Source organism: Mustela erminea, chromosome 1 (assembly GCF_009829155.1).
Source record: "Mustela erminea isolate mMusErm1 chromosome 1, mMusErm1.Pri, whole genome shotgun sequence".
NCBI classification, from domain to species: Eukaryota; Metazoa; Chordata; class Mammalia; order Carnivora; family Mustelidae; genus Mustela; species Mustela erminea.
The window spans coordinates 144914448-144940545 of NC_045614.1; the positions used below are offsets into that span (position 1 = coordinate 144914448).

Consider the following 26098-nt stretch of genomic DNA (forward strand, 5'->3'; position numbering starts at 1 on the left):
TCAACAGTATCAGTAATTAAGTTTTTGGAGAGTCAAAAGTTATACATAGTTTTTTGACCATGTGGGGGTCAATGCCTCTAAACGCACATTGTTCAAAGGTCAATTGTATACAGAAAACCCTAAGGAACCCACTAAAAAAAATTAGAATAAAAAAGTTCAGCAAAATTGCATGATATAAGATTAATGTACAAAAATCAACTATTTCTATAATGCTTCCAATGAGCTATCTGACTAGCAAACTGGGAAAACAATACAATCTTTTGATACAATAGTATCAAAAGCAGGAATAAGTTTCATAAAAGTGTAAGACTTGTACAGTAAAGGCTACGACACTTTGTTAAAAGAAATTAAAGAACTCCTAAATAAATGGAAAGATGGTCTATTTTCATAGATAAGAAGATTTAATAGTGTAAAGAGGGTAATACTCCCTAAATTAATTTACAATTTTGATGCAATCTATATAAAACCCTAGCTGGATTTTTTTGTTTACTTTTATTTTTATTTTTTTTTTTTTGCAGAAATCAACAAGGTGATCCTAAAGTTTAAATGGAAATCCAAGGTATCCAAAACAGCCAAAATAATCTAGAAGAGAAAAACAAAATTGGAGGACACACACTTCCATTTTTACAAGTTACTATACAGCTATAGTAATCCAAACAGTATGGTGCTGGTGTACAGATAAATCAATGGAGCAGAATAATAAATTCTAGAAATAAACTTTCATATTTATGGTTGACTTTTTTTTTTTTTTTTAAACAACGGTGCCATGACAACATAGTGAAGAAAGAATAGCTTTTCAGCAACTGGTTGTGAGAAAACTGGATTATCCATAGGCAAAAGAATTGTATTGAACCTCTACCTCACATTAAATAGAAAAATTAACTCAAAATAAAGACCTAAATCTGAGAACTAAATCAAAATAATCCTAGAACACATAAATTTTCATGACTGTGGATTAGGCATTGATTTCTTATATATGATACAGAAAGCATACACAAAAGGAGAAACTATAGATTAACTGGACTTAATCAAAATTAAAACCTTTTGCACTTCACAGAGCATCATCCAAAAAATGAAAAGAAAAGGCCAAGAATGGGAAGAAGTATTTACAAATCATATATCTGACAAGGGGCTTTTATCCAAATACATAAAGAAATCTTATAACTCAATAATAAAAATTCATAGACTCTAATTTTAAAATGACCAAAGGCGGAGTTAAGATGGCAGAAGAGTAGGAGGACCCTGGGCTTGTCTCATCCCTGGAACACAGATAGTTACCAATTATTCTGAACGCCCAAAAAGTCAAATGGAGTTCTAAGAGAACAAAAACTCCAACTCCTCAAGCAGAAAAGCAGCCACCTTTTGGAAGGTAGGAGGGGTGGAAGTTCGCTTGGAGAAGACAGTTATAGATGCCACAACAAGGAAGGAGCCTGCTTACTAAAGCTATCACAGAGTATAAGAAAGGGCAGAGTGCAAAAATCTAAACTTTTAAGTTTGTTACTGTGGGGGACATGCCTGGAGTAAAGGTGCTCAGATGACAAAGAGGGGCAGAATCGAGGAGTGACAAGGTGGTCTGAGGATCTCTGGTTTGCAGGAAGGGGCACCAAGTTGCCGCACTGTTACTTCCAGTAATCGGAGCCAGGAAGCCGGCAGAGAGCAGCAGATCCTGGTGAGGGCTTTTTGCCATAAACCACATACCGCCGCTGGTCATGCAACTACCTTCCTGGGATCGACTACAAGCACAAGACCCTGCCCTGGAGGAACAGGGCAGGTCTGCCCCTCCGGCATCCCTGAAATTTGCAGTTTTGAAACTTAGTCACATACCTGAGCTAAAAAGGTTGCACTAGGGCAGGGTAAATACAGGGTTCAGATGGAAAGTGGGAGAAACAATGATTGCTTTCCTGTGAGGGTTCCCTAAAGAGTAGGGGCAAATGTTCAGTTCCCTGGTTAGAGAGCTGGACACAGCCATTTTTATCCTGCGCATGAAAACTAAAAGTCATCAGGGAGCAAAACAGCCCCACCTAGTGGAGGCCAAGCCACATACACCAAACCCCGCCCACCTGAGCACTGGAGATGCATTTGCTCTGAAATAAGACAGCCTGAGAATCAGTGTGGCCGACCTCTCCCCAGAAGACCAGCACAAACAACTAGCATACACCAAGTTTATTAAGCACTGAGTACTGCAAAGCTCAGCTCTAGGGGAAATAGAATCAAGTTCCTTTTTTACTTTTATTCTTTATTTTTTATTTTTATTATTGTTTCACTGTTCTTCTATTTTCCAATTCCTTTAACTTTTTAAAATTTTTATATATATAATTTTCAGATATATTTTTTATTTTTGTCTACTTTCATTTTATTTTATTTTTTATTTTGTGATCTAGATTCTTTTAACAAGCAGACCAAAACACACCCAGGATTTAGGGGAGGTTTTTGGTTATCTTGTTTTATATTTTTTTTTTTTCTTTGTTTTGTGCTTTGTTTTTGTTTGTTGTTCTTTTTTCTCTTTCTTCATTTCTTTTCTGGACAAAACAACAAGACTGAGAAATTCACTCCAAAGGAAAGAACATAAGGTAGAACTCAGGTCCAGGGATTTAATCAATACAGATATAGGTAAGATGTCTGAACCAGAATTTAAAACAACATTTATAAGAATATTAGCTGGGCTTGAAAAAGCATAGAAGACACTAGCTAATCCCTTACTACAAGCACTAAAATCTAGTCAGGCCAAAATTAAAAATACTATAACCAAGATGCTAAAACAAATGGAGACCACAAAAAGGAGGATGGATGAAAGAGAGGAGCAAATCAGTGATACAGAAGATAAAACTACAGAAAATAATGAAGCTAAAAAGAAGAAGAAAAGAAAAGTAATGGACTGTGAAGGCAGACTTCAAGAACTCAGTGACTTAGTAAAATGTAATAACACGCAAATCATATGAGTCTCTGAAGATAAAGACAGAGATAAAGGGGCAGAAGATTTATTTGGACAAATTATAGCTGAAAACTTCCCTAATCTGGGGAAGGACACAGACATCAAATCCAAGAAGCACAGAGAACTCCAGTTAAACTCAACAAAAGCCAGCCATGGCAAAGGCATAGCATAGTCAAATTCACAGAATAACCAGGAAGGAAAGAATCCTGAAAGCAGCAAGGAGAAAAGGTACTTAACCTACAAGGGAAGACAGATCAGGTCTGCAGCAAATCTGTCCACAGAGAATTGGCAGGCCGGAAAGGAGTGGAAAAAAAATGTTCAACATGATGAATGGGAGAAACATGCAGCCAAGAATTTTTTTTTTTTTTTAAGATTGTTTTTTTCTTTGAGAGAGAGAGCATGAGAAGTGGGAGGATCAGAAGGAGAAGCAGACTCCCTGAAGAGCAGGGAGCCTGATGCAGGACTTGATCCTGGGACTCCAGGATCATGACCTGAGCCAAAGGCAGTCGCTTAACCAAGTGAATGAGCCATCCAGGAGCCTCCCCCCCGCCCTTTTTTTCCCTCAGCCAAAAATTCTTTATCCAGCAAGGCAGTAATTCAGAACAGAAGGAGAGATAAAGAGTTTTCTGGACAAACAAAAACAAAAGGAGTTTGTGACCACTAAACCAGCCCTGCAAGACAGTTTAAGGGAAATTCTTCAAGGGGAGAAAAAAAGACTAAAAGCAACAAAGACTAGAAAGGGCCAGAGAAAAATCACCAGAAACACTAACTCTAGGTACACAATGGCCCTAAACCCATCTCTCTCAATAATCACTCTGAATATAAATGGACTAAATGCTTCTATCAAAAGACAAAGGGTATCAGAATGGATAAAAAATAAGATCCATCTATATGCTGTGCTGCCTACAAGAGATTCATTTTAGACCTAAACACAGAAGATGCTGCATATTGAAAGTAAGGGGATGAAAAACTACCTATCATGATAACGGATGTCAAAAGAAAGCCAGAGTAGCCATACTTGTAATAGACTAGCAAGATTTTAAAACAAAGATTATAACAAGAGACAAAGAAGGGCATTATATCATAATTAAGGGATCTATCCATCAAGAAGATCTAACAATTGGGCACCTGGGTGGCTCAGTTGGTTAGGCATCTGCCTTTGGCTCAGGTCATGATCTCAGGGTCCTGGGATGAAGCCCCACATCGGGCTCCCTGCTCAGCCAGGAGTTTCCTTCTGCCCCTCCCCACTGCTCATGCATGCCTGCTAATAAATAAAATCTTTTTTAGAAAAATAAAAAAAATTTATTTTTTTTTTTAAAGATTTTTATTTATTTATTTGACAGACAGAGAGAGAGATCACAAGTAGGCAGAGAGGCAGGCAGAGAGAGAGAGGAGGAAGCAGGCTCCCCGCTGAGCAGAGAGCCCGACGCGGGACTCGATCCCAGGACCCTGAGATCATGACCTGAGCCGAAGGCAGTGGCTTAACCCACTGAGCCACCCAGGCGCCCCAAAAATTTATTTATTTTTTAAAGATTTTATTTATTTATTTGACAGGCAGAGATCACAAGCAGGCAGAGAGGCAGGCAGAGAGAGGGGGTAAAGCAGGCTCCCGCCGAGCACAGAGCCTGATGTGGGGTTCAATCCTAGAACCCTGGGATCACCACCCGAGCCGAAGGCAGAGGCTCCAACCCACTGAGCCACCCAGGTGCCCCAAGAAAAATTAAAAAATTTTTAAAAGAAGATCTAATAATTTTAAGTATCTATCCCTGAAATAGGGATATATAGCACCAAGATATATAAATCAATTTATATCACTTGGTGATAGCACCAAGATATATAAATCAATTAATAACAAACATAAGGAAACTCATTGATGATAATACCATAATAGCAGAGGACTTTAACACTCCACTTATAGCAATGGACAGATCATCTAAGCAGAAAATCCACAAGGATGTCTTCTTACCATTACTATTTAACATAGTATTGGTAGTCTTAGCCTCAGCAGAGAACAAAAAGAAATAAAAGACATCCAAATTGGCAAGGAAGAAGTCAAACTTTCATTATTTTGCAGACAACATGATACTCTATGTAGAAAACCCAAAAGACTCCCCCCAAAAATTGCTAAAACTCATACATGAATTCAGCAGTCACAGAATATAAAATCAATGTGCAGAAACCTGTTGCATTTCTATACAACAATAATGAAACTGCAGAAAAATAAATCAAGGAATTGATCCCATTTGTGATTGTATCAAAAATAGTAAGATACCTAGGACTAAATATAATGAAAGAAGTGAAAGATCTACACTCTGTAAACTGTAGATCTACACTCTGTAAACACTTATGAAAGAAATTAAAGAGGACACAAAGAAATGGAAAAGCATTCCATGCTCATGGGCTGGAAGAACAAATATTATTAAAATGCCTATACTACCCAAAGCAATCCACACATTTTATGCAATCCCCATCAAAATACCACTAGCATTTTTCACAGAGCTAGAACAAACAATCCTAAAATTTGTACAGAAGCACAAAATCATTTGACCTGAATAGTCAAAGCAATTCTGAAAAAGAAAAACAAAACTGGAAGCATCACAATTCCAGAATACAAGCTATATTACAAAGTTGTAGTGATAAAGACAGTATGGAACTGGCACAAAACAAGCACACAGATCAATGGAAAAGAATAAAAAACCCACAAATGGACCCACAATTATATGGTCAACCAATCTTTGACAAATCAGGAAAGATTATCCAATGAAAAAAAAAGACAGTCTCTTCAACAAATGGTGTTGGGAAAACTGGACAGCATCATGCAAAAAAATGAAACAGGACCACTTTCGTAAACCATACACACACAAAAAAATGAATCCAAACGAATGAAAGATCTGAATGTGAGACAGAAAACCATCAAATTCTCAGAGGAGAACACAGGCAGTATTCCCTCTGACTTCAGTCATAGCAACTTCTTACTAGATACATCTCCTGAAGCATGGGAAATAAAAGCAAAAATGAACTACTGGGATTTCATAAAGATAAAAAGCTTCTTCACAGCAAAGAAAATCAACAAAACTAAAAGCCTAAGGAATGGGAGAAGATATTTGTAAACAACATATCTGATAAAGGGTCAGTATCCAAAATCTATATAGAACTTACCAAACTCAAAACCCCAAAACAAAACAAATAGCCCAGTTAAAAAATGGGCAGAAGATATGGGTGCCTGGGTGGTTCAGTGGGTTAGGCCTTTGCCTTTGGCTCAAGTCATGATCTCAGAGTCCTGGGATCAAGGCCCACATTGGGCCTTGACACACTCTCTCTGTGTGTCAAATAAATAAAAAAAAAAAAAAAAAAAAGAAATGAGCAGAAGACATGATTAGACGCTTTCAAAAAAAAAAAATCCAGATAGCCAACAAACACATGAAAAGATGCTCAACATCACTCATCATTAGGGAAACACAAATCGAAACCACAATGAGAGGCTACCTCATCACTGTCAGGATGGCTAAAATTAACAGGTCAGGAAATAAGAGATGTTGGTGAGGATGCAAAGAAAGGAGAACCCTCTTACACTGTTGATGGGAATGGGAACTGGTGCAGCCACTCTGGAGAACAGTATCCTCAAAATGTTAATTTAGAACTACTCTATGATCCAGCAATTGTGCTACTATGTATTTACCCAAAGGATACAAAAATACAGAATCCAAGGGATACATGCAACCCGATCTATAGCAGCATTACCAACAATAGCCAAACCATGGAGAGAAACCAACTGTACAACAACTGATGAATGGGTAAAGAAGATGTGGTATAAATCTACAATGGAATATTACTCAGTCATAAAAAAGAATGAGATCTTGCCATTTGCAATGACGTGGATAGAGCTATAGAGTATTACACTAAGTGAAATAAGTCAGTCAGAGAAAGAAAAATTCTACATGATCTCTCTCATATGTAAAATTTAAGAAAGAAAAGAGATGAACATATGGGAAGGGGGAAAAAAGGACAGAGGGAAACTAGCCATAAGAGACTCTTACCAATAGAGAATAAACATGGAGGTTTATTCTCCTCCTTAATGGAAGGAGGTAGGTGAGAGATGGGCTAGATGAGTGAAGGGTATTAAGGAGGCCACTTGTTATGATGAACACTGGGTGTTGTATATGACGAATCACTGAATTCTACTCCAGAAACCAATATGCACCATATGTTAGCCATCTAAAATAATAAAGAGATAGACAGACAAGTAGATAAGATCTGAGAGACATTTCTTCAAAGAAAATATATGACTGGCCAATAAGCACATGAAAAGATGCTCAACATCACTAATGATTAGGGAAATTCAAATCAAAACCACGATGAGATAGCACTTCACACCCACAAGAATGTCTATTAAAAAGAAAAAGATTAAGATCAAGTTTTGATAAAGAAATGGAGAACTTGGAAACTCCACACACTGCTGGTGGGAGCTGAAAATGGTGCACCCACTTTGGAGCAATCTGGGGTTTCCTTATAAGGTTAAAGAGTTACCATACAACCCAACAATTCTACCCTTAAGTAAATACTCAAGAAAGAAAAAGGGGGCACTTGGGCAGCTCAGTTGGTTCACCATCCAACTCTTGATTTTTGGCTCAGGTCATGGTCTCAGGGTCATGGGATCAAGCCCCACAACAGGCTCCACACTTAGCAGGGTATCTGCTTCTCTCCTTCTACCTCTGCCCCTCTCCCCACATGTGCTTGATCTCTCTAAAAATAAATGGGTGGATCCTTAAAAGAGAGAAATGAAAACAAAGACATAGAAACGTGTACACTGATGTTCATAGCAGAATTATCCATAATATCCAAAAAGTAAAAATTGCCCAAATGTCCATCAACTGATATAGAGATAAACAAAATCTGGTATACCCATACAAAAGATTAGCTGCCATAAAAAGGAACAAAGTACTGATATATGTTGTAAAATAGATGAACCTTGAAGAAGTGCTAAGTGAAAGAAAACAGAAACAAAAGGCTACATATTATATGATCCGATTTATAAATGATTAATTGTCTAGAGTTGGAACTGGAGGGGTTGGGGAGAAATGCAGAATGACTGCTAATGGGCATGGGGTTTCTTTTGGGGGTTCTAAAATTGTGATGATAACTGCATAACTCTAAATATACTAAAAGCCACTGAAACATACACCTTAAATAAGTGAACTGCATGGTGTGTGAATTATATCTCAACAAAGTTGTTATTAACAGAACATGGGGTGCTGGATGGCCTTAGTCAAAGGCGACCTTTGATTTCAGGGTCATGAGACTGAGCCCTTCAATGGGTGTAGAGATTACTTAAAAATACAGTAAACTCAAGGGGCACCTGGGTGGCTCAGTGGGTTGAGCCTCTGCCTTCAGCTCAGGTCATGATCTCAGGGTCCTGGGATCGAGCCCCACATCGAGCTCTCTGCTCGGCAGGGAGCCTTCTTCCCCCCTCTCTCTGCCTGCCTCTCTGCCTACTTGTGATCTCTCTCTCTCTGTCAAATAAGTAAATAAAATCTTAAAAAAAAAAATACAGTAAACTTAAAAAAAAAAAAACGAGGACATGAGGCTGGTCAATGAATTAGATGATTTTTTAGTATAACTTCAGGTTGTACCTTAAATATTCCTGTTCTTACTATTAATGTTGTTAAATTCTTACCCAAAAAACTATTACCTGTTGAATATATATGTATTACCTCATATGAGTCATCTAGAAACATATGTTTCAGGAATGCTCTTGAAGGGGATAGCCTCTTCGTACAGGCTCCAGTCCACTGTAACTAGTATTATTTTTGCAGACAAGAAAACGTGGTTTTATCCTATGGAGATTCTTCTGGATTTGTCTTTTTCTCTTTTGTTTCCTAGATCACATTGTGTAACACGGAAATATACTCCGAAAGCCCATCTGATCACCTCTTGGTTTTAGAATACTGGCTGTCCCATGTAAATATAATTTAACTTGTTAAATATTTACTATACCTTTCTTTATATAATCAAAATCAGATTAACTTGGTTGCAAATAGAATTTCACATTTATATGTAAATTAACAAATACCTTCTTCCTAAGTGTACTATTTCAAACTAATCTGTAGACATAATAGCCTACTAATGATCTTATCATTAAAAAGGGGGGTGGGCAGTAAATCATGGTGTCCAGGATAAAGCTTGGAAAAGAGATCAGGAATTCCCTTTTAACTCAAACTGATGTTGAAAGAGTTAAAGAGATATTCTAACAGATCTGGTTGACAATCCTTTGCTTTTTCTATTAATAAGTCTAATTCCTGAAAACAACACAGTTGTTAAAAATTTAAAGATTACTGCCTTGAATTTCAACACAAAAGTAGTTGTTTGTCAGGGTTTTGACTTTCTATGAAGCTATACGAAGAAAGGACAACTGTCATGTGTTTCCCATTCAGCACACACAGATAATACTTCACTTCATAGATCCTATCTTGACAATTTAAAAAACAAAATGACTGCCTTTTGGTGGACAATGCCTTTTAGTAATATGTTACACACCACACGACCATCATAACCACACCACTGTCTTAAAAAAAAAAATCCAGTCAAACACTGTCACTTTAAATACTAAACCAACAAGTAAAAAATCAAAAGTTCAACAGACTATGGTATACTTGTAGGATTTGCTACATCCAACAAGATAGAATTCCTTTTGCTCTTAGAGAAACTAAGTGATTGAGCTTACATTAGAAATACTTACCCTCTAAGATTACCTTCTAAACTGACAAATCAACACAAGTCAGTAAGGAATATTTATTCATATTTTATATTCTGTAGTACTTGACAGATAACATAAGAGCTTTAAACATGTTAAGCAATTACAAAACTCCTAACAAAATCTTGGATAGCAAAAGAGTTCAGAAACAAATAGAGAAAGTAAACCCGTGAAAACGTGGGAGGCAGCAGAGAAATTCTTCAGTTTTACAAACAAAAGTGAATCCTAACTAAAAGGAATTCTTTGGTAATGAAGCCAAAAACATACTGGTTTTGTTTGTTTTTTTTTTTTGTTTTTTGAAAAAGAAACAGAACTTCATTCACTATTCACATCATTTGCCATTTGCAATTTGTCATAATAACTCAGTCACTGTCGACATAATCTGGTTAACTGAAGTTGAATACAAACTGGTTATCAATCTGATTACGGGGTTCAGAACTTAAAAGTACTAGTAAAAATGGTTATATCCTAGCTACAGAAATTATTTCAGTATTAAGTATTCAAAGAGAATGGCGAATGGCAAAAAGGGATCAGATCACTCAGATAAACATAAAAATAGAATATAAAGTAATAAGAGTTTTAATACTGGTAATTAGTTTTTCCTGATAATTTCAAAGACAATCACAATTCATTAAAGAGAAATATAGGGAATGCAGAAAAAATGAATTATCTCATTATGGCAAATTATCACTCAGAAAAGAAAGGTATTATTATCAAACTCTCCAGAGTGGTCAGACACTCATATACCAGCAGTACATAAGAGTACCTATTTTTCATATCCCTGCTGGCTATTAACTCTTTATTTTCACTAATCTGTTGAGTGTGACATCTAATTGTAATATACACAAGGAGAGAATTTTAAGCTATAATAGCAAGAAACTGACATCTTACATATTAATAAAATTTTTAAAAATTGTGATATATTCATACAATGAAGTATTATGCAACAGGCAAAATGAATGCAGACAATATAACAATGCAGATAAAATTCGAATACAGTATTGCATGAAAAAAAAAAAAAGCAAGTTTAAAAACCAGAACAACTTAAAAGCAGGTACAATGTTTATAGATTCATATAGAAGATAAAATATGTTTTGTAAAATAAATGAGAAAAATCTAAATTTCAGGAAAATGATTATCTATGAGGAGGAAGATAAGGGAATGGAATTTGGAAGGAAAAAATATTTCAAAGGTACTGGTAATGTTTTATTCCTTTCTTAAAAAAATGGCAAAATATGAACATCCAGGTAGTAGGTATATTGAATGTTCTGTTATTCCCTTACTCTGTGTTTGAACTATTTCATAATTTTTAATAAGTGAAAGCAACCTAAACACAATGACAACCAAAGACAGAGAACTGATTACATTATTATATAATTCAAATATTATTTTAAAAACTGTGATGACATGAATGCATATATGTTTACATAAAAAATATCCATAATGGATATGCCATGATCTTGCCAAATTTTAAGAAGCTGCAAAATAGCATAAACACATAAAATGACAACATAAATAGGTCTATAAAAAACTCATAGTTATACCCAAGTCTACCACTATAATCTCTTCGTTGTAGAATTATGTATGATTTTCATATTCTTCTTTATACATGTCCTTTACCATCTTAAATTTTATGGTGAGCATATATTGCTTATAATCGGAAAAAAATTTTTACATGGGAAGAAAAATTAAGAATTACTTTTTCCATATCAAATTAAGAAAGCCAGCAAGAAAATCTAATGAAAACTATTCAGTGAACAAACAACAAAGATGCCCAGTAATGAAACAGGGAAGTGCAGGGAGTGTGCTGAGTAGATTAGATACCTTAGCCTTCTCTGACTTATAATGTGGTTGGAAACTAGCTAGGACAATGTGGGTGGTCCAAGGATGATAGAGGAGACTATCCAACTGTGGAAGAAAAGAACCAAGGTTGGATTTGGGGAATTCTCTATAAGATAGGAGGGTTATGTGTAGACTTTCCATGCTTTTCTTCAGGCCCTCCTCCCCCTAACTCTCTGTCCCTGTCTCCACACTTCTTCTCCAAGTAATAAATTGTCATAATGAAATAATTCATTATTTTCCACATCTAATGAAATGCTCTATTCCCTGATAAAGTTAAGAAATGAATGAGTAATCATTAACTTTGAAATTAACAGGAAAAGATTTTAAAAGCTCAAAATTCACTGAAGATGTGTTCTTTTTATACCTTTGTGCATTTGAAAAATGACTTGATTTTAGAATTCCTATTTTATACATAAAAAAGTGTGGTGCTACCTCTTATTTTGATGGTTCCATTTCCTATCCTTTGAAAAAAGAACTCTATTATTTTTTATTTACTCTATTTACTCTATTTTTTTTTAGTCTACAAACTGAAGGTGATATTACGACAGTTAACAGTTCCTAGGAGTGAGGAAGCTAAGTACATTCAGCCTACCAAGACATCTTCATATCACAAAACTATCAAGTGTTTTGGGAGGGGAAAATATAGTAGCTGCTACTAAGCATCTTCCCTATAAAGAAAGCAAAGGAGGCATCACAAATAAGGCATCCAAACAACCATATTTCCTTGTAATATTTGCATTTTCCTTCACTAGAGAAAAAAAAAGTTTTCTAATCTCAACCCTTTGTATTAAACAAAATCACTTCTTCTGAAAGAATCCTGAAGAAGTTACTAGTAAATGTTCAAATAAGTCTAGTTTGTGGACATTTTACTAGTGATAACACAGAGTGCTAGTTTAAGAATAATGATCAGGAGAAATCATATATAAGGATACATATCATAAAAGGTACAAATTATCTAGAACCTTTAAGAATGATACAGTCAAGGACAAATCTGCATCCTATGACCTTCATCCTCTATGTTTTCTCACCAAAATACACTAAGTACTATACATACACTAAGTACTATAAACTTAGTACTATAACATACACTAAGTACTATATTATAAAAATATCATATACAATGATCATGATATATCTAGCCCAAAAGGTATTTTGCTGAAAATAAGATTTGCCATTGGTAGCTATACTTAGGAAATCTGATGCTAGGCTTACTGATTAAGGCTTCCTTAGAGATAAATCTGGCTTTCAATTTTTTAGCAATCATCATGATGCGGGAACAGAAGGCAAGCTGAAGACAAAGCACAAGCTGACACCCTACAACCCCCATCCCCACCTCCACCCCTGATGGGATATATGTGACATTCCTCAACCCACTCATGGTTGCCCTAAAGCTAAGGGAAGGAAAAACAAATGGTTATAGAGATTATGGTCCTGCAGGACCGAAGTCTCCCTCAGTTTACAATTTTTTTTTTTTAACAAGAAAAACATTCTTATCAATAACCTACAGGAAATGTGGATGAAATTGGACGTCTTTATAACCTGCAGCCCAACAACAGATACTTGAGACAGGCAGAGTAATGTTCTGGGACACCTGGGTGGCTCAGATGGTTAAGCATCTGATTTCACCTCAGGAGGGTCATGATCTCCGGGTCCTGGGATAGAGCTCCCAGCTCAGCAGGGAATATGCTTCTCCCTCTCCCTCTGCCTCTCCCCTTGCCTGTGCACTCTCTCTAGCTCTCAAATGAATAAAGTAAAAAAACAAAACAAAAAAAAGAATACAACACTCCTCCAGGAAACTCCCAATGGTCTTCATTTTAACGCCTTGCTAGAGGGGAAAAAAACAATCTTAACTTGACAAGAGCAATGCCTCCAGTATCTTGTAGGTCCTCTTTGGCATATGAGAGTTCTTTTGAAAACCTCCCTTTTCCTTACCTCCTCCAACTCCCAAGTATATAATCAGCCACCCCTACAACTCCAGTGCAGGACAGCTCTTTCTGCCTATGGGTTCTGTCTCCATGCTTTAATAAAACCACCACCATTCTGCACCAAAGACATCTCAAGAATTCGTTCTTGGTTATCGGCTCCAGACCTGACCCTACCGAACCTCACCTATAAAATCCACATCAATTATTTCCTCTTCTTATCAAGTCACTACTTAAAAGTATATAAATAAGAAACCTAGAAAAGTTTGATCCTCCTGATGATGTGGTTTTGGAAAATAGGTGAGGTTTATTGTTGAAAAGGGTGTAGAAAAATGGGTATTCTCATGTGCCATTAATGGGAATAAAATCAGTACAGCCTTTTGGGCTTTTTTTAAATTATTTTAATTCAATTAACTAACATATAACGTATTATTGGTTTCAGAGGTAAAGGCCTGTGAATTATCAGCCTTATATAATACCCAGCGCTCATTACATCACATGCCCTCCCTAATGTCCATTCCCCAGTTACCCTATCTCTCTACCCCCCTCCCCTCCAGCAACCCTCAGTTTGTTTTCTAGGATTAAGAGTCTCTTACAGTTTGTCTCCCTCTCTGATTTTGTCTTGTTTTATTTTTCCAGTATGCCTTTTGGAAATGTAACTTAGTGTATCAGTGAAAATTTTAAATGTACAAACCCACTGACTTATCAACTACACTTCTAAACCTCTACCCTAGAGAAATAACTTAATTGTGGATAAGAAACAAAAATATCTGTTAATGGAAAATGACTAATAAACTATGGTCCTTCACGTTATAGAATACAATGCAGTGCTCACTAGGAACATGCTAGATCTATAGGTGCAGCTGTGGAAAGAGCAAGACATAATGCTAAATGTGGGGATGTGCAGGGAGTCAAATTACAGAGTAACATCATAGTGGGTATCTGTCACTCATAGTGCCCCAAATTTTCTGACCCACCTTTCCCACACTACAAATTCCACCATTCTAAAGCAGACTAAAACAACAAAAATAACAACGACAAAAACTATAAACTATATTAGCCAGCCTCCATCATAGCGAGTATTTCACTAAACTATTTGGCTAGTAGTTATAGGGTCTACAGTCAGAAAAATCAAGATGTTAGATTTCAGAAAACAGTCTGGCAAAGAGTATTTCTTTAGCTTGGGTGGCAGTCGAGGCAAAATGTTTTGAGCTAAGTAAGATCACAGAGGCTTCCTGATGGGAGAAAAGGTGATGTGCTTTAGGGGTCAGTGGCTGCATCAATCCTTTATCAAGCCATTTCTACAAGGAGGTTCTGGGTTTTGTTCCTGACAATTTGGAATCTGCTTCTCCAGGATACGATACTGAGTAAGGGACAGGCGGAGCTAGGTAGGAAGAGATAGGGGGCCATGGGATCAGAAGAGCAAAATTTTAAAATATGGGAAGTAAAAAGGAAACCAGGGAAAAGGGAACAAGCCAGACCATCCTGTACTAGGTGTCAGAGGTGGAGTCTTGTTATAACAGCTTCCTGTGACCAACACAATTACCAGACCCTAAAAAGGAAGTAAAGCCACTGAAGTTGTTATCACTAGCCCTTGCTCAAAGGTGATATGAATAGAGATGTTAAAAGGATTTAAGTTCCCTGGTTCGCTTTCTAGAAAAGACCATCCCTAAAAGCCCCCAGTGGCAACCCTGTCAGGATCCCTCTCAGTCCTGAGAGCTTTTTCTATATCCTTGCTTAATAAACTTCTATTGCTTTACTCACTCTCCTCTGCCTATGAGATCCATTCTTCATGGGACAAGAAATTCAGTACTCTAGATATCTGTAGCCCTTCATAAATCCCCTTCTGGGTTAATTAGCTAGAATTGATTCTATTATAGAAATAAAGAAACCTTTCATATATACAAATGGTAATCACCTATGAACTTTTTCAATTCGTAAATTAATGAACTAAAAAGCACCACATATTCAGAAAAAGAGCTGAAGGGTCTATAAGATCACACAACACCCTGATATTTAATGCTGAAGAGAGAAGTGGGATTGACATGTATAGATGAAGAAGGGGTAATGGAAAGCTTTTCTTTTTTCCTCTGTATTTTTCTTTTCCATTCAAATATTTTTATAATGTAAGATAGTCCTACAATGCTGGGAATTTAAGAATTTAAAATCTTCAAAAAATTAAAAACTGATACGCCCCTCCCAAAGGTGTCTGCCATCCTAAATGACAATAATAGTTTTATGGAATTTTAAGAAAAAACAACCTGAAAATATTCTATGGTACATACACACAATTTCATATTCTAACTTACATAACATAAAAACTTCACCTTGTAATGGGGAAGGACATTCTAACCATGACCCCAGATGTAGAAGGAAAGCACAGTAATTTCTAACTACATAAACAAAACTACTGAAACCTTAAAGTTAAAAGATGAAGGACAAACCAGAAAAAAATGACCTGAAACACATATGATACAGCAAATAATAGATTAATTTTTCCAGTATAAAAAGAAATCAGTAAAATCTTAGAAATCAGTAAAAACAGGGTGCCTGGGTGGCTCAATGGGTTAGGCTTCTACCTTCAGCTCCGGTCATGATCTCAGGGTCCCGGGATTGGGGCCCACATCAGGCTCTCTGCTCAGCGGGGAGCTTGCTTCACCCTCTCTCTCTGCCTGCCTCTCTGTCTACTTGTGATCTCTCTCTCTGTCAAATAAATAAATAAATCTTTAAAAAAAAAAAAGAAAGAAAGAAAGAAAAAAATCAGTAAGAACAGACATTTGAATTTAAAAATGGACAGAGAGGGGCCCCTGGGTGGTTCAGTCAGTTAAGCGTCTGCCTTCAGCACAGGTCATGATCCCAGAGTCCTGAAACCGAGCTCCTCTTCAGGCTCCCTACTCAGCTTCCCTTCTCCCTCTTTACCCCTCTACCCCTCAACCCCTGCTTGTGTACACACACTCTCCCTCAGATTTAAAAAAAAAAAAAAAAAACTTTCAAGAAAATAAAATAAAAATGGGCAAAGAGCATTAACAGGCAATTCACTCTCACATATACACACGTTCAAACACAAACAGCAAAAAACTAAGATGTTCAAGCTCATTAGAGTTTATCAATTCACTAAAATTTGGTAATATCTAGTGTTAAAGAGGGAGTGGGGAAAAAAGTCTCAGACACTACTGGTAGGATTCTAAATTGTCCCAAACATTCAAAGGGCAACCTGGAATATATGACAAAATTTTAAACATGTATTCCATATACAAAACTGTTCTAAATTTGGAAATATACCCTATGCAAATAGACAACTACACAAAAAAGGAGACACTCACTGTAGCACTATTCAAAAAAGCAAAAACTGGACAACCTACAAATCCACATGAAAAATTAAACAAATAAATGTTCAAAAATCCATAGTATTTCATGATATTGCAAAACCAGCCAGCCATTCCAAATAAAAAGATTCTTCTCTAATACCATGAAAAGATGTTCTAGATTGAGAATTAAGTGATAAGGCCTGGAAACCAAGTAGCATGTTTCTATTTAGTGTTAAAATATAAATTCATTATATAAGTAAACACTTACGTAATATAATACATGCATACACATATCTATAAACACACACACACACACACACACACACACACACCCCCAACACACAGTACATAGCTTAGAAAACAGGTCTGAAATACATACCAAAATGTTAACAGTGGCTTGTTCAGAATGATACAATCATAAGGTGATTTTCATTTTCTTCTTTATACCTTTTGAATAGTCTGAACCACTTATAAATGAATATGTGTGGATCTTATGGTAATGGTAAGAAATATTTTCATTCTTTAAACAAAGAGCAATAAAAATGACCTTACTAAATACCTTGTGCTTTTACTGCATATTACTATTTGCTTACCTTTAAACCTTCAGCTGGAAGTCTATAACCAAATCTTGCTGGAAGGTCATCAAATGTCTGAGATGCATTTTCAAAATTATACTAAATATAAAATTAAAAATAATCAAGTTACAATCAATTTACACATAACATTAAAAACAAAATGTTTATTATTTAAGTTGTCATTTCCACAAATTTTATCCACTATCACACCTTAACACAATTAAATCAACTTTATAAATGTACATCTACTAAAATGGCAAGGAATGTATACAATTTACTACATATACAACTGCTTAGATTCTGATTTCACAAAATTCTTATTAAATAGCAGCAATCTTATAACATTAAACTACTTACTGCTTTCTGAGTTTCTCCCACAGTTCCCTAGCAAGAATTTTTTTTTATTAAGATCTCATTTATTTGAGAGAGAGGGTGAGACCATGAGAGAGGGGAAGGTCAGAGGGAGAAGCAGACTCCCAATGGAGCTGGGAGACTGATCTGGGACTTGATCCCAGGGCTGCAGGATCATGACCTGAGCTGAAGGCAGCCCCTTAACCAACTAAACCACCCAGACCCCTAGCAAGGAATTTTCTAAACAGATTATTTTCCAATAGGAGTTCCATTTGACTTTCTCTAAATGGTCTTATTTAATAGAAGAGATACACAAAATTTCTGGCCCTAGCTACAAAAGATGACTTTTCCCCAGACTAAGAAGAAGCATCAAATAATTTTTAAGAAATGATCTTTTCTATATAATCTGGACATTTTCATCTAGAGCTGAACAATGAAAGGAGGAAACACAATGAAACATATCCATATAGAGAACTGAAGGCATTCACAATCAACTTTCCCCTTCCTTATAGGTATAGATTCCTATGCCACAGTATTTATCAGTTTCCTACCAAAACAAGCCAAACAAAGCAAGGGTTCTCTGTCATTGTAGAAGATAATACTAATGATAATTGACAAGTGAGTGTGCTGTATAATTTAAGAAGGTTCTATCTGCTATACAGAAAAGAGAAACAAGGAAGATAGATGAAACTAAGCAAACATAATAAACAAGTAACTTCTGAAATACAGACAAAGCTTACATAATGTATTAGAAGTGAAGATAGCTTTTCACAAATAGTAGGCCGAAAGAGAACAACAGAACACATCGTTTTGCAGATAGGTAAAATGTATGGAACAAAGCGAGAGTATTACGTATAGCTAGAAAAGGATAGTACAAAAGATCAACCAAACTTTAAATATTCACAAAGGATTAGGTTACAAATCCACATTGAGAGCTTTGTCATCCCTCAATCAAACGCCCACTGGTGATACCCATTCTAAATTCAAGTGTCATCTGCCAGAGACAAGGAGAAAAATAGCTCTGGGGGTTAACAGCAAGCTAGAGCTGTGCTCAAGATGTTCAAGACGTAAATATCTTGAGTCTCTCCAATAGAGCGAATTTTGGATCTGAAAACCTTTCACCTGCCAATTCCCCTTGCTCACCCTCAACTCATGTCGCAGCAACCACACTGTGACCAGAGAAAGCTGATGCAGAATTGAGAGAGACTGGACAAACCGGGTAATACAGGATTTGGGTGGTATGGTTCTGGCATTTCACTTGAATATTACCCTGAGTGTCTTAACACAGCCATTCTTTAATGGCACTTCTCATTGTACGTTTGTAATTAATTCAATACAATGTGGGATTCAAGCATATGAATTTGGTCACTGAACCTAACTATTCTGTTACCTCTGGGATAATCACCTGGTAGTATACTTGGAAGCCAACAGTAATTCAGGCTATGTTCCTACTGTAACAATAACTTATACTTAGAGAGTGCTCTATAGTTTACAAAGTGCTTTAGAGTCACCAAGGGCTTTTTATATCTATTATCATGATGTGTCATTTAATCTCTTAATTAAAACACCTGTCTCTAATTGACTCAAGTGTTAAACTTGAGAAAGTCTTAATTGTTCCAAGACCAAAGACACTACTGTAAAATAAAGAAACTGATCTAGATCAACACAGACCAAAGGAAAAGCACAAATGTGTGCAGGCAGTACTTTTTTAAAAATTGTACTTTTAAAAATCAGGAAACGGAAAATCTACAACTGTACTAAGAATTTTTTTTTTTTTAATCACTTCCTATTACTGAGGAGTCTCACTTTTTTGGCTAAAATTTCAGAAATAAAATGTCTACCTTGAACAACAATACTTGCAACACTGGGACTTGGAATAAGTTTTGTTACTGAGTGAGACCCATTTTGAAATTGCTTCATCTTTCCTTAAGAGCAAAACACAGATTGTTTCACAATGACTCTTAAAATCACATTGTTTAAAAAGAAAAAGATACTCCAGGGCAACTGGGTGCCTCAGGTGGTTAAGTGTCTGCCTTCGGCTCAGGTCCTGATCTCAGGGTCCTGGAATCGAGCCCCACATCAGGCTCCTTACTCAGTGGGGAGCTGGCTTATCCCTCTCCCTGTCTTCCTTCTCTCTCTTTGTTATGACTAAATAAATAAAATCTTAAAAAAAAAAGAAAAATAATAATATTCCTATCATGAACAAGATAAACAAACATCTTTAGCACAAAAGTGCTTTTCAGTATTAGACAGTGGACTGCTGCTCATGAAATTAAAGAATGCTTACTGTTAAAATTCTTGAAGCGGAAAATAAAAGTATTCCTTTCTGGAATCCCATCCAGTTATTGCCACATGACAGTTTTAATCTACCTCTTTTGAAAAGGTCTTTTCTTAACCAAGTTTCTCCTTCAATAGCAGCTTTAACAGAAGGTTTAATTTAATTTAGAATGTAACAAATGCTAACAATTATTGAGCATTTATGTTATCACGCTATACACCAGACAGGTGTTCACTTATTTAATCTTTACAAACACCCGATAAAGTTGGACACTGTTTTATCATCCTCATTTTACAGATTGGCCACAAAATTCAACGGCCAAAAATAAAAGCATCTGAATTTTATCTTTTCAAAAGCAGTATCCTAATACCAGTCCAAAATGGACCAACCTAATGCCCAACTTATTTAAATGTGCAATACTACACACTCAATTTCAGGATGCTTTTATTCAATTAAAAGGGAAAGCTAACATTTTCTGGCTCTTGATTCACTTCCTTTTAATGCTTGTGTTACCACATCAAGTTCCTCTGCCTTGATATTTAGTTCCCCTTTTTACTAGTTACATGCCTTCACAATCTACTCTCCTCTAGCTATTTCGGCATCATCAGCCTTCTATCCTTTAGTGTCAACATAAAGACCCCCATTTAAGCAGCTCCGATGCAGATGGTTCCTTCCTAGATGATATCAACATATATTCCACACATTTACTTGCCTAAAACACATGGAACACTGCTGGCAAAGACTGACTGTACTTCCATACCTAATATTTTTATTTTGTGTCTACATTAAAAAGAAAAAAAAAAACCACCTCAGGCAGTTTCATACACTACTAGAGGTAGTGGGTGAAGGATGAGGAGAACGATAATTATAATGAAGATAAAAAAGATAAAACATTTACTATTAGATACTATTCTAAGCGGTTCATCTTAATTATCACCACATCATACCAGTTTACAAATAAAGAAACTGAAGTACTTAGAGTGGCTAAGTAATTTGATTAGGATCACAAAGCTGCTTAAGTTCCCAGAGCAGGCCACTGAAACTTATTTAACCCATCAAAGCTGAACCTCAAAATAACAATCCACTTCAGGTAAAAAGAAAAGAAGGAAAACAAGGAGTGCCAGATGTTACAAATAAGAGAGGAAGGGGAGGGGAGAATATGCAAGAAATCCAAGGAGAAAAGGGACACACAGAAAACTTCATTCCCTGATCAGTCCATAAATCCTCTACTTCATTTCAAAAGTCATCCCAAGAATATTCCAAGGACTTTGGGGACCAATTTAGAGGAAAATTTGCAAGTCAATGACTCTTAGTCCTTAAAGGTTCTACTTTTACTCCATCTAGACTATTCCAGAAAAAATCTAAATCAACTAGTTCCCTACTAAAGAGGGTAACAAGGGTGAGAAAGTTTATAGGAATTAGAGTTGCTATGATTCAAAAGTTAGGATATAGAAACCAGCCTGGCTCTCCCAAATTCTGCAATCATCCTAGACATTTCCCCTAAAACCACAGTATACAGAGACAAGGCTGAAGACCACGTGAAGCTCTGATCACAACAATTCTAGCCCTTCTGTTTCTAGAATGACCTACTGTCATTAAGCAAATCACTTGTACCCAGAAATTTAAAATAATAAATCTTTAGCATAGTACCTAGAGTACAGATATACATACATACACATACACACACATACACACACACACACACACACACACACACACACACACAATTCTTCCTTTTCTGGCTTCACAGAAAATATAAACTTCCCAGGGTAGAGGACAGTAAGACCATCTAGAAAGAACCACTAAAGTTTTGAGGAATAATCTTTTTTTTTTTTTTAAGATATATTTTATTTTTTTGACACAGAGAGAGAGAGAGAGGTCACAAGTAGGCAGAGAGGCAGGCAGAGAGAGAGGAGGAAGCAGGCTCCCTGCTGAGCAGAGATCCTGATTTGGGGCTCAATCCCAGGACCCCGGGATCATGACCTGAGCTGAAAGCAGAGACTTTAACCCACTGAGCCACCCAGGTGCCCTGTGGAATAATCTTCTATAAAAACTTTTTTTTAAGATTTTATTCACTTGACAGAGATCACAAGTAGGCAGAGAGGCAGGCAGAGAGAGAGAGAGGAGAAAGCAGGCTCCCCGCTGAGCAGACAGCCGGATGTGGGGCTCAATCCCAGGACCCTGGGATCATGACCTGAGCTGAAGGAAGAGGCTTTAACCTACTGAGCCACCCAGGCACCCCTGTAAAAATTTTTCTCAAAAGACTGTTGTGCTTCCCTTCTCATTAATGTTAATCCAAGTTTGAAATTTTCTATAAGCATCTTATATAATTTTTTTAAAATATCATTATCAAGGTCATTAGAGCTATGCTAATTACCAAGGACAAAAACAGTAAGATTCTACACAAACACACAGCACGTAGACCCATGTGTGTTTGAGCACTCCTGAGAGTGTACAGGAGCAACATTTATCAGGTTCTTATTGTTTGTGAGATCTCACATTAGATATTAAGCAATACGAAGATGGGTAAGGTCCTAAACTTTCAAGTAACAACTATGTGTACAGGCCTGTATGTTCATGGGTAAATATCATTTAGGACTTTTTAAAAGCTTTTCTCTGAAGGATGTTTTTTAGACATGAATAAATTTTACTGTACTTACTGCTAAAATGTCTGCTTCTACAGGTAGTAGGTTTAAGAATGCAAAGAGCTGGACAGTCAAGATGGTATAGACTTGCGTGGCTGACAGCATGAGCATCCCTATGGAGAGCAACATCTCGCTGTAAAATCACCTGGAAGAGAAGTAAGTAACAATGAGCTCTGGTACTTTGTCCTTGAAAACAAGTCATTTCACATATTAATTCCTAATGTCCAAAAATATCTTAACTATAAACATGGGTTAAAATGAAAATTGGGCCTATTTCAAATTTACACAGATGTGGACATTTAGGTAAACACCCAAAGTTAGTCAACAACTACATAACTCATGGTGACTAAGTTCTGTGTTCTAACCACAGAACAAATGTCCTCCCACAGTGCTCAGGGTGTAGTACAGCTTGTCTACTAACTCTGTTACGAAGGGAACTAGATTTCAATCTAAATAAGGACTTAAAAACACTTCACAATTTTTACAATTTTAAGGGATTTTTATACTTCTTTGAATATAACTTAACTTCTCATGTAAATTTATTTATTCTTGCATATTGTACCCACTTCAGAGAATGTAAAAAAAAAAATAGCCATGTATTATAAAGTAATATGTGTTGCCCTTTCCCTCTTAATATATACTTTTTTCCCTCTCTACATCCTAATGACAATAGTGCAGTTACATTTTCCAACCTCATCCAATTTTCTACATGAGTCCTTATCCTGCAGCAAAAAGATCCCATTAAGGACTAAACAATAACCAAGTAATAAGTATTAAAATTCTCTTGGTAGGCCCTCAACTATTGGTATAACATATTTTTTTAAAGATCAGAACAGGGCGCCTGGGTGGCTCAGTGGGTTAAGCCTCTGCCTTCAGCTCAGGTCATGATCTCAGGGTCCTGGGATCAAGCCCCACATTTGGGCTCTCTGCTCAGCAGGGAGCCTGCTTCCCTCTCTCTCTCTGCCTGCCTCTCTGCCTACTTGCGATCTCTCTCTGTGTGTCAAGTAAATAAATAAAATCTTTAAAAAAAAAAAAAGATCAGAACAAAGTTTGCAAAGACAAGAACATTTATAATGAATTATTTCATTAAATGCCACCAACTCAAGTAATACCAATTCTGATAATGATTACTATTGATAAGGCTCTGTATTTGGAGGATACCATGCAGACTCAAACTGTGACTCTTTGACACACACTGAAAGAGAAATACTTCTGAATAATTCTTGAACTACCTTCCTACAAAGCCATTAAAGATCAAAGAAGAAATAAAGCTGAAAATATGTTCAATGTATAGCTCTATTCCACAGAGACAGAAAGTACATTAGTGGTTGCCTGGGGGCTGCAGGTAGGAGTCAAGGGAGGGGTGATAGGCAGCTAGGAATGGGGAATGACTGCCCATGGTTATGGGGTTTCTTTTTGGGGTCATGCAAATTTAGGTTGTGCTGATGGTTGCACAACTCCATAAATATATAAAAAATCACTGTGCTGGGACACCTGGGTGGCTCCGTCGGTTTAAAGCCTGCCTTTGGATCAGGTCATGACCCCAGGGGGCTGGGATTGAGCCCCACATCTTCTGTCCCTCTCAGCCTACTGCTCTCCCTTGCTTGTGCTCGCTCTCTGAAAAAATTGTTTAAAAATCATTATGCTGATCACTTTAAATGGGTAATTCCTATGGTGTGTGAATTAAGTCTATAAAGTTTTTTTTTAAATATAGATTTGTTGATATTAGTTTCCTAGGTAAAATATATAAATATACCTCTGTGCAGAGAAGAATTAACATAGCAGGCCTGAGGCTGCTATCCTTAGAAAAACCTGCTTGCAGGGTTGGCCCTTCATGGGCATCTGAGAACTAGATTTCAGGAGGGTTCTCATCAGCCCCGATAAGAACGGCTCATTATGTCTGAACTCTGCAGTGGTTATGTAGCAAACACATTTTCCTTATGGGAATCTGAAATTTTGAACATGCTAGGCAGAGGGTGCCTACAGAACAGTCCCCAGTAGAAACTCTGGGCACTGAGCTTCCCTGGTAGACATTTCACATATGTTGTCATAACTCAGTACTGAGGAATTTAGCATATCCTATATGACTCCATTGAGAGAGGACTCTTAAAAGCTTACATCCAGTCTCCTCTGGACTTTATCCCTTTGCTGATTTTGCTTTGTATTCTTTCACTGTAATAAATCGTTATGAGTACAACCAGATGCTAAGTCCTGTAAGTGCTTCTAGTAAATCACTAAATTTGCAGTAGTCTTAGAGACCCCCAACACAACAACCCTAGATAATTTCTGGCCAGAAATCATACCATAAAAAATATGCAAATCCCCATAAAATAAGGTATGGTTACTACTAAACCTTGTTAGAAAGAATAAATGTGCAGAATGTTGACTACCAACCTGTTTGAGAAAGTTAATCTGCGTAAGAACTATGATTTTCTTTGTAAAGTTCTGGAATTCCCAGTCAACTTTGGGAATAAGGAGAGGGAAAAAGAGTTTAGAGGAAAAATAACTCTAAAGGTACTACAACAACTATTACTGATGACTAAGTGTCAGGCATCTCTCTAAGCACATTATCAAGTTAAACTCATCTAAACCTAACATCTCCCTTTTTATAGATGGGGAAAACTTGGGCATTGGTAGGTAACTTACTCAAGGTCAAACAAGGAATAATGGTACAGCTGGGTTTCAAACCCAGCAGCTTCCAAAAGCCACACTCTAAATGCCAATGAACAATAACATCAATAATCAAGGTTGATGTTCAAAAGGTAATGACCCTATGCTTAAAGAGGTACTCAAGGGCATCAAACCAATGCTCATAGCACAACAGTCACTAGATTGTTTTCTTCTTTTACTCTGGATATGAAAGGGAGGAGAGGGCTGGGAGAGAGGGTTTGCATAGGTGTATATTTAAAAATATGCAGTGAGATTGGTTATACTTATTTTTGCTTTTATTGCCTTTTAAAAAAAACACATTCTGGAGTTTTTATAGTCTATTTACAAAACTAGTTCTTGTTCATCATAGAAAATGTACAAAAAAATTAAATCACTCTATCACCAAATTAAGGAATAACTAGTGTCTATATTTTGATGTATAAAACTTTCATTCTTTTAGTTACATGTACATTAAAATATATATTTGGCAAAATTGGGGATACATGAAATGTACATGTTGTACTGTTAAATATATATTTTTTTAAGTTTATTTTTGTTTATTTGTCAGAGATCACAAGTAGGCAGAGAGGCAGGCAGAGAGAGCAGGAAAAGTAGGCTCCCTGCTGAACAGAGAGCCTGATGCAGGGCTAGATCCCAGGAGCTGGGATCATGACCTGAGCCGAAGGCAGAGGCTTACCCCACTGAGCGACCCAGCGCCCCTTGTTTTGTTAAATGTATTCTTTTCAGTTCATTTATTGTGAATATTTTCTTCCTTCATTAAAATATACTTGAAAAAATTAAAAATTTCAAACCCTGTACCATAACATCTCCTGGAGAACGACTGC

The 26098-nt window shown here is 36.6% G+C and overlaps 1 protein-coding gene across 4 annotated transcripts in view; it reads right to left on the bottom strand.

Annotated features, from left to right (window-relative positions):
- Nucleotides 1-26098, bottom strand: part of RNF13 (ring finger protein 13) — a 148764-nt gene that overhangs the window by 99731 nt on the left and 22935 nt on the right. For 3 of the 4 annotated variants that reach the window (XM_032345690.1, XM_032345685.1, XM_032345694.1), the window contains exons 2-3: nucleotides 22620-22749; nucleotides 17349-17429 (exon numbers count right to left, since the gene is read on the bottom strand). In XM_032345690.1, the coding sequence (XP_032201581.1) occupies nucleotides 17349-17429; nucleotides 22620-22733 (195 nt within the window). In that variant the 5' untranslated portion in view covers nucleotides 22734-22749. Of the gene's footprint in view, nucleotides 1-17348; nucleotides 17430-22619; nucleotides 22750-26098 lie in introns of those variants that run through there. The other variant, XM_032345695.1, reaches the window with a different exon arrangement.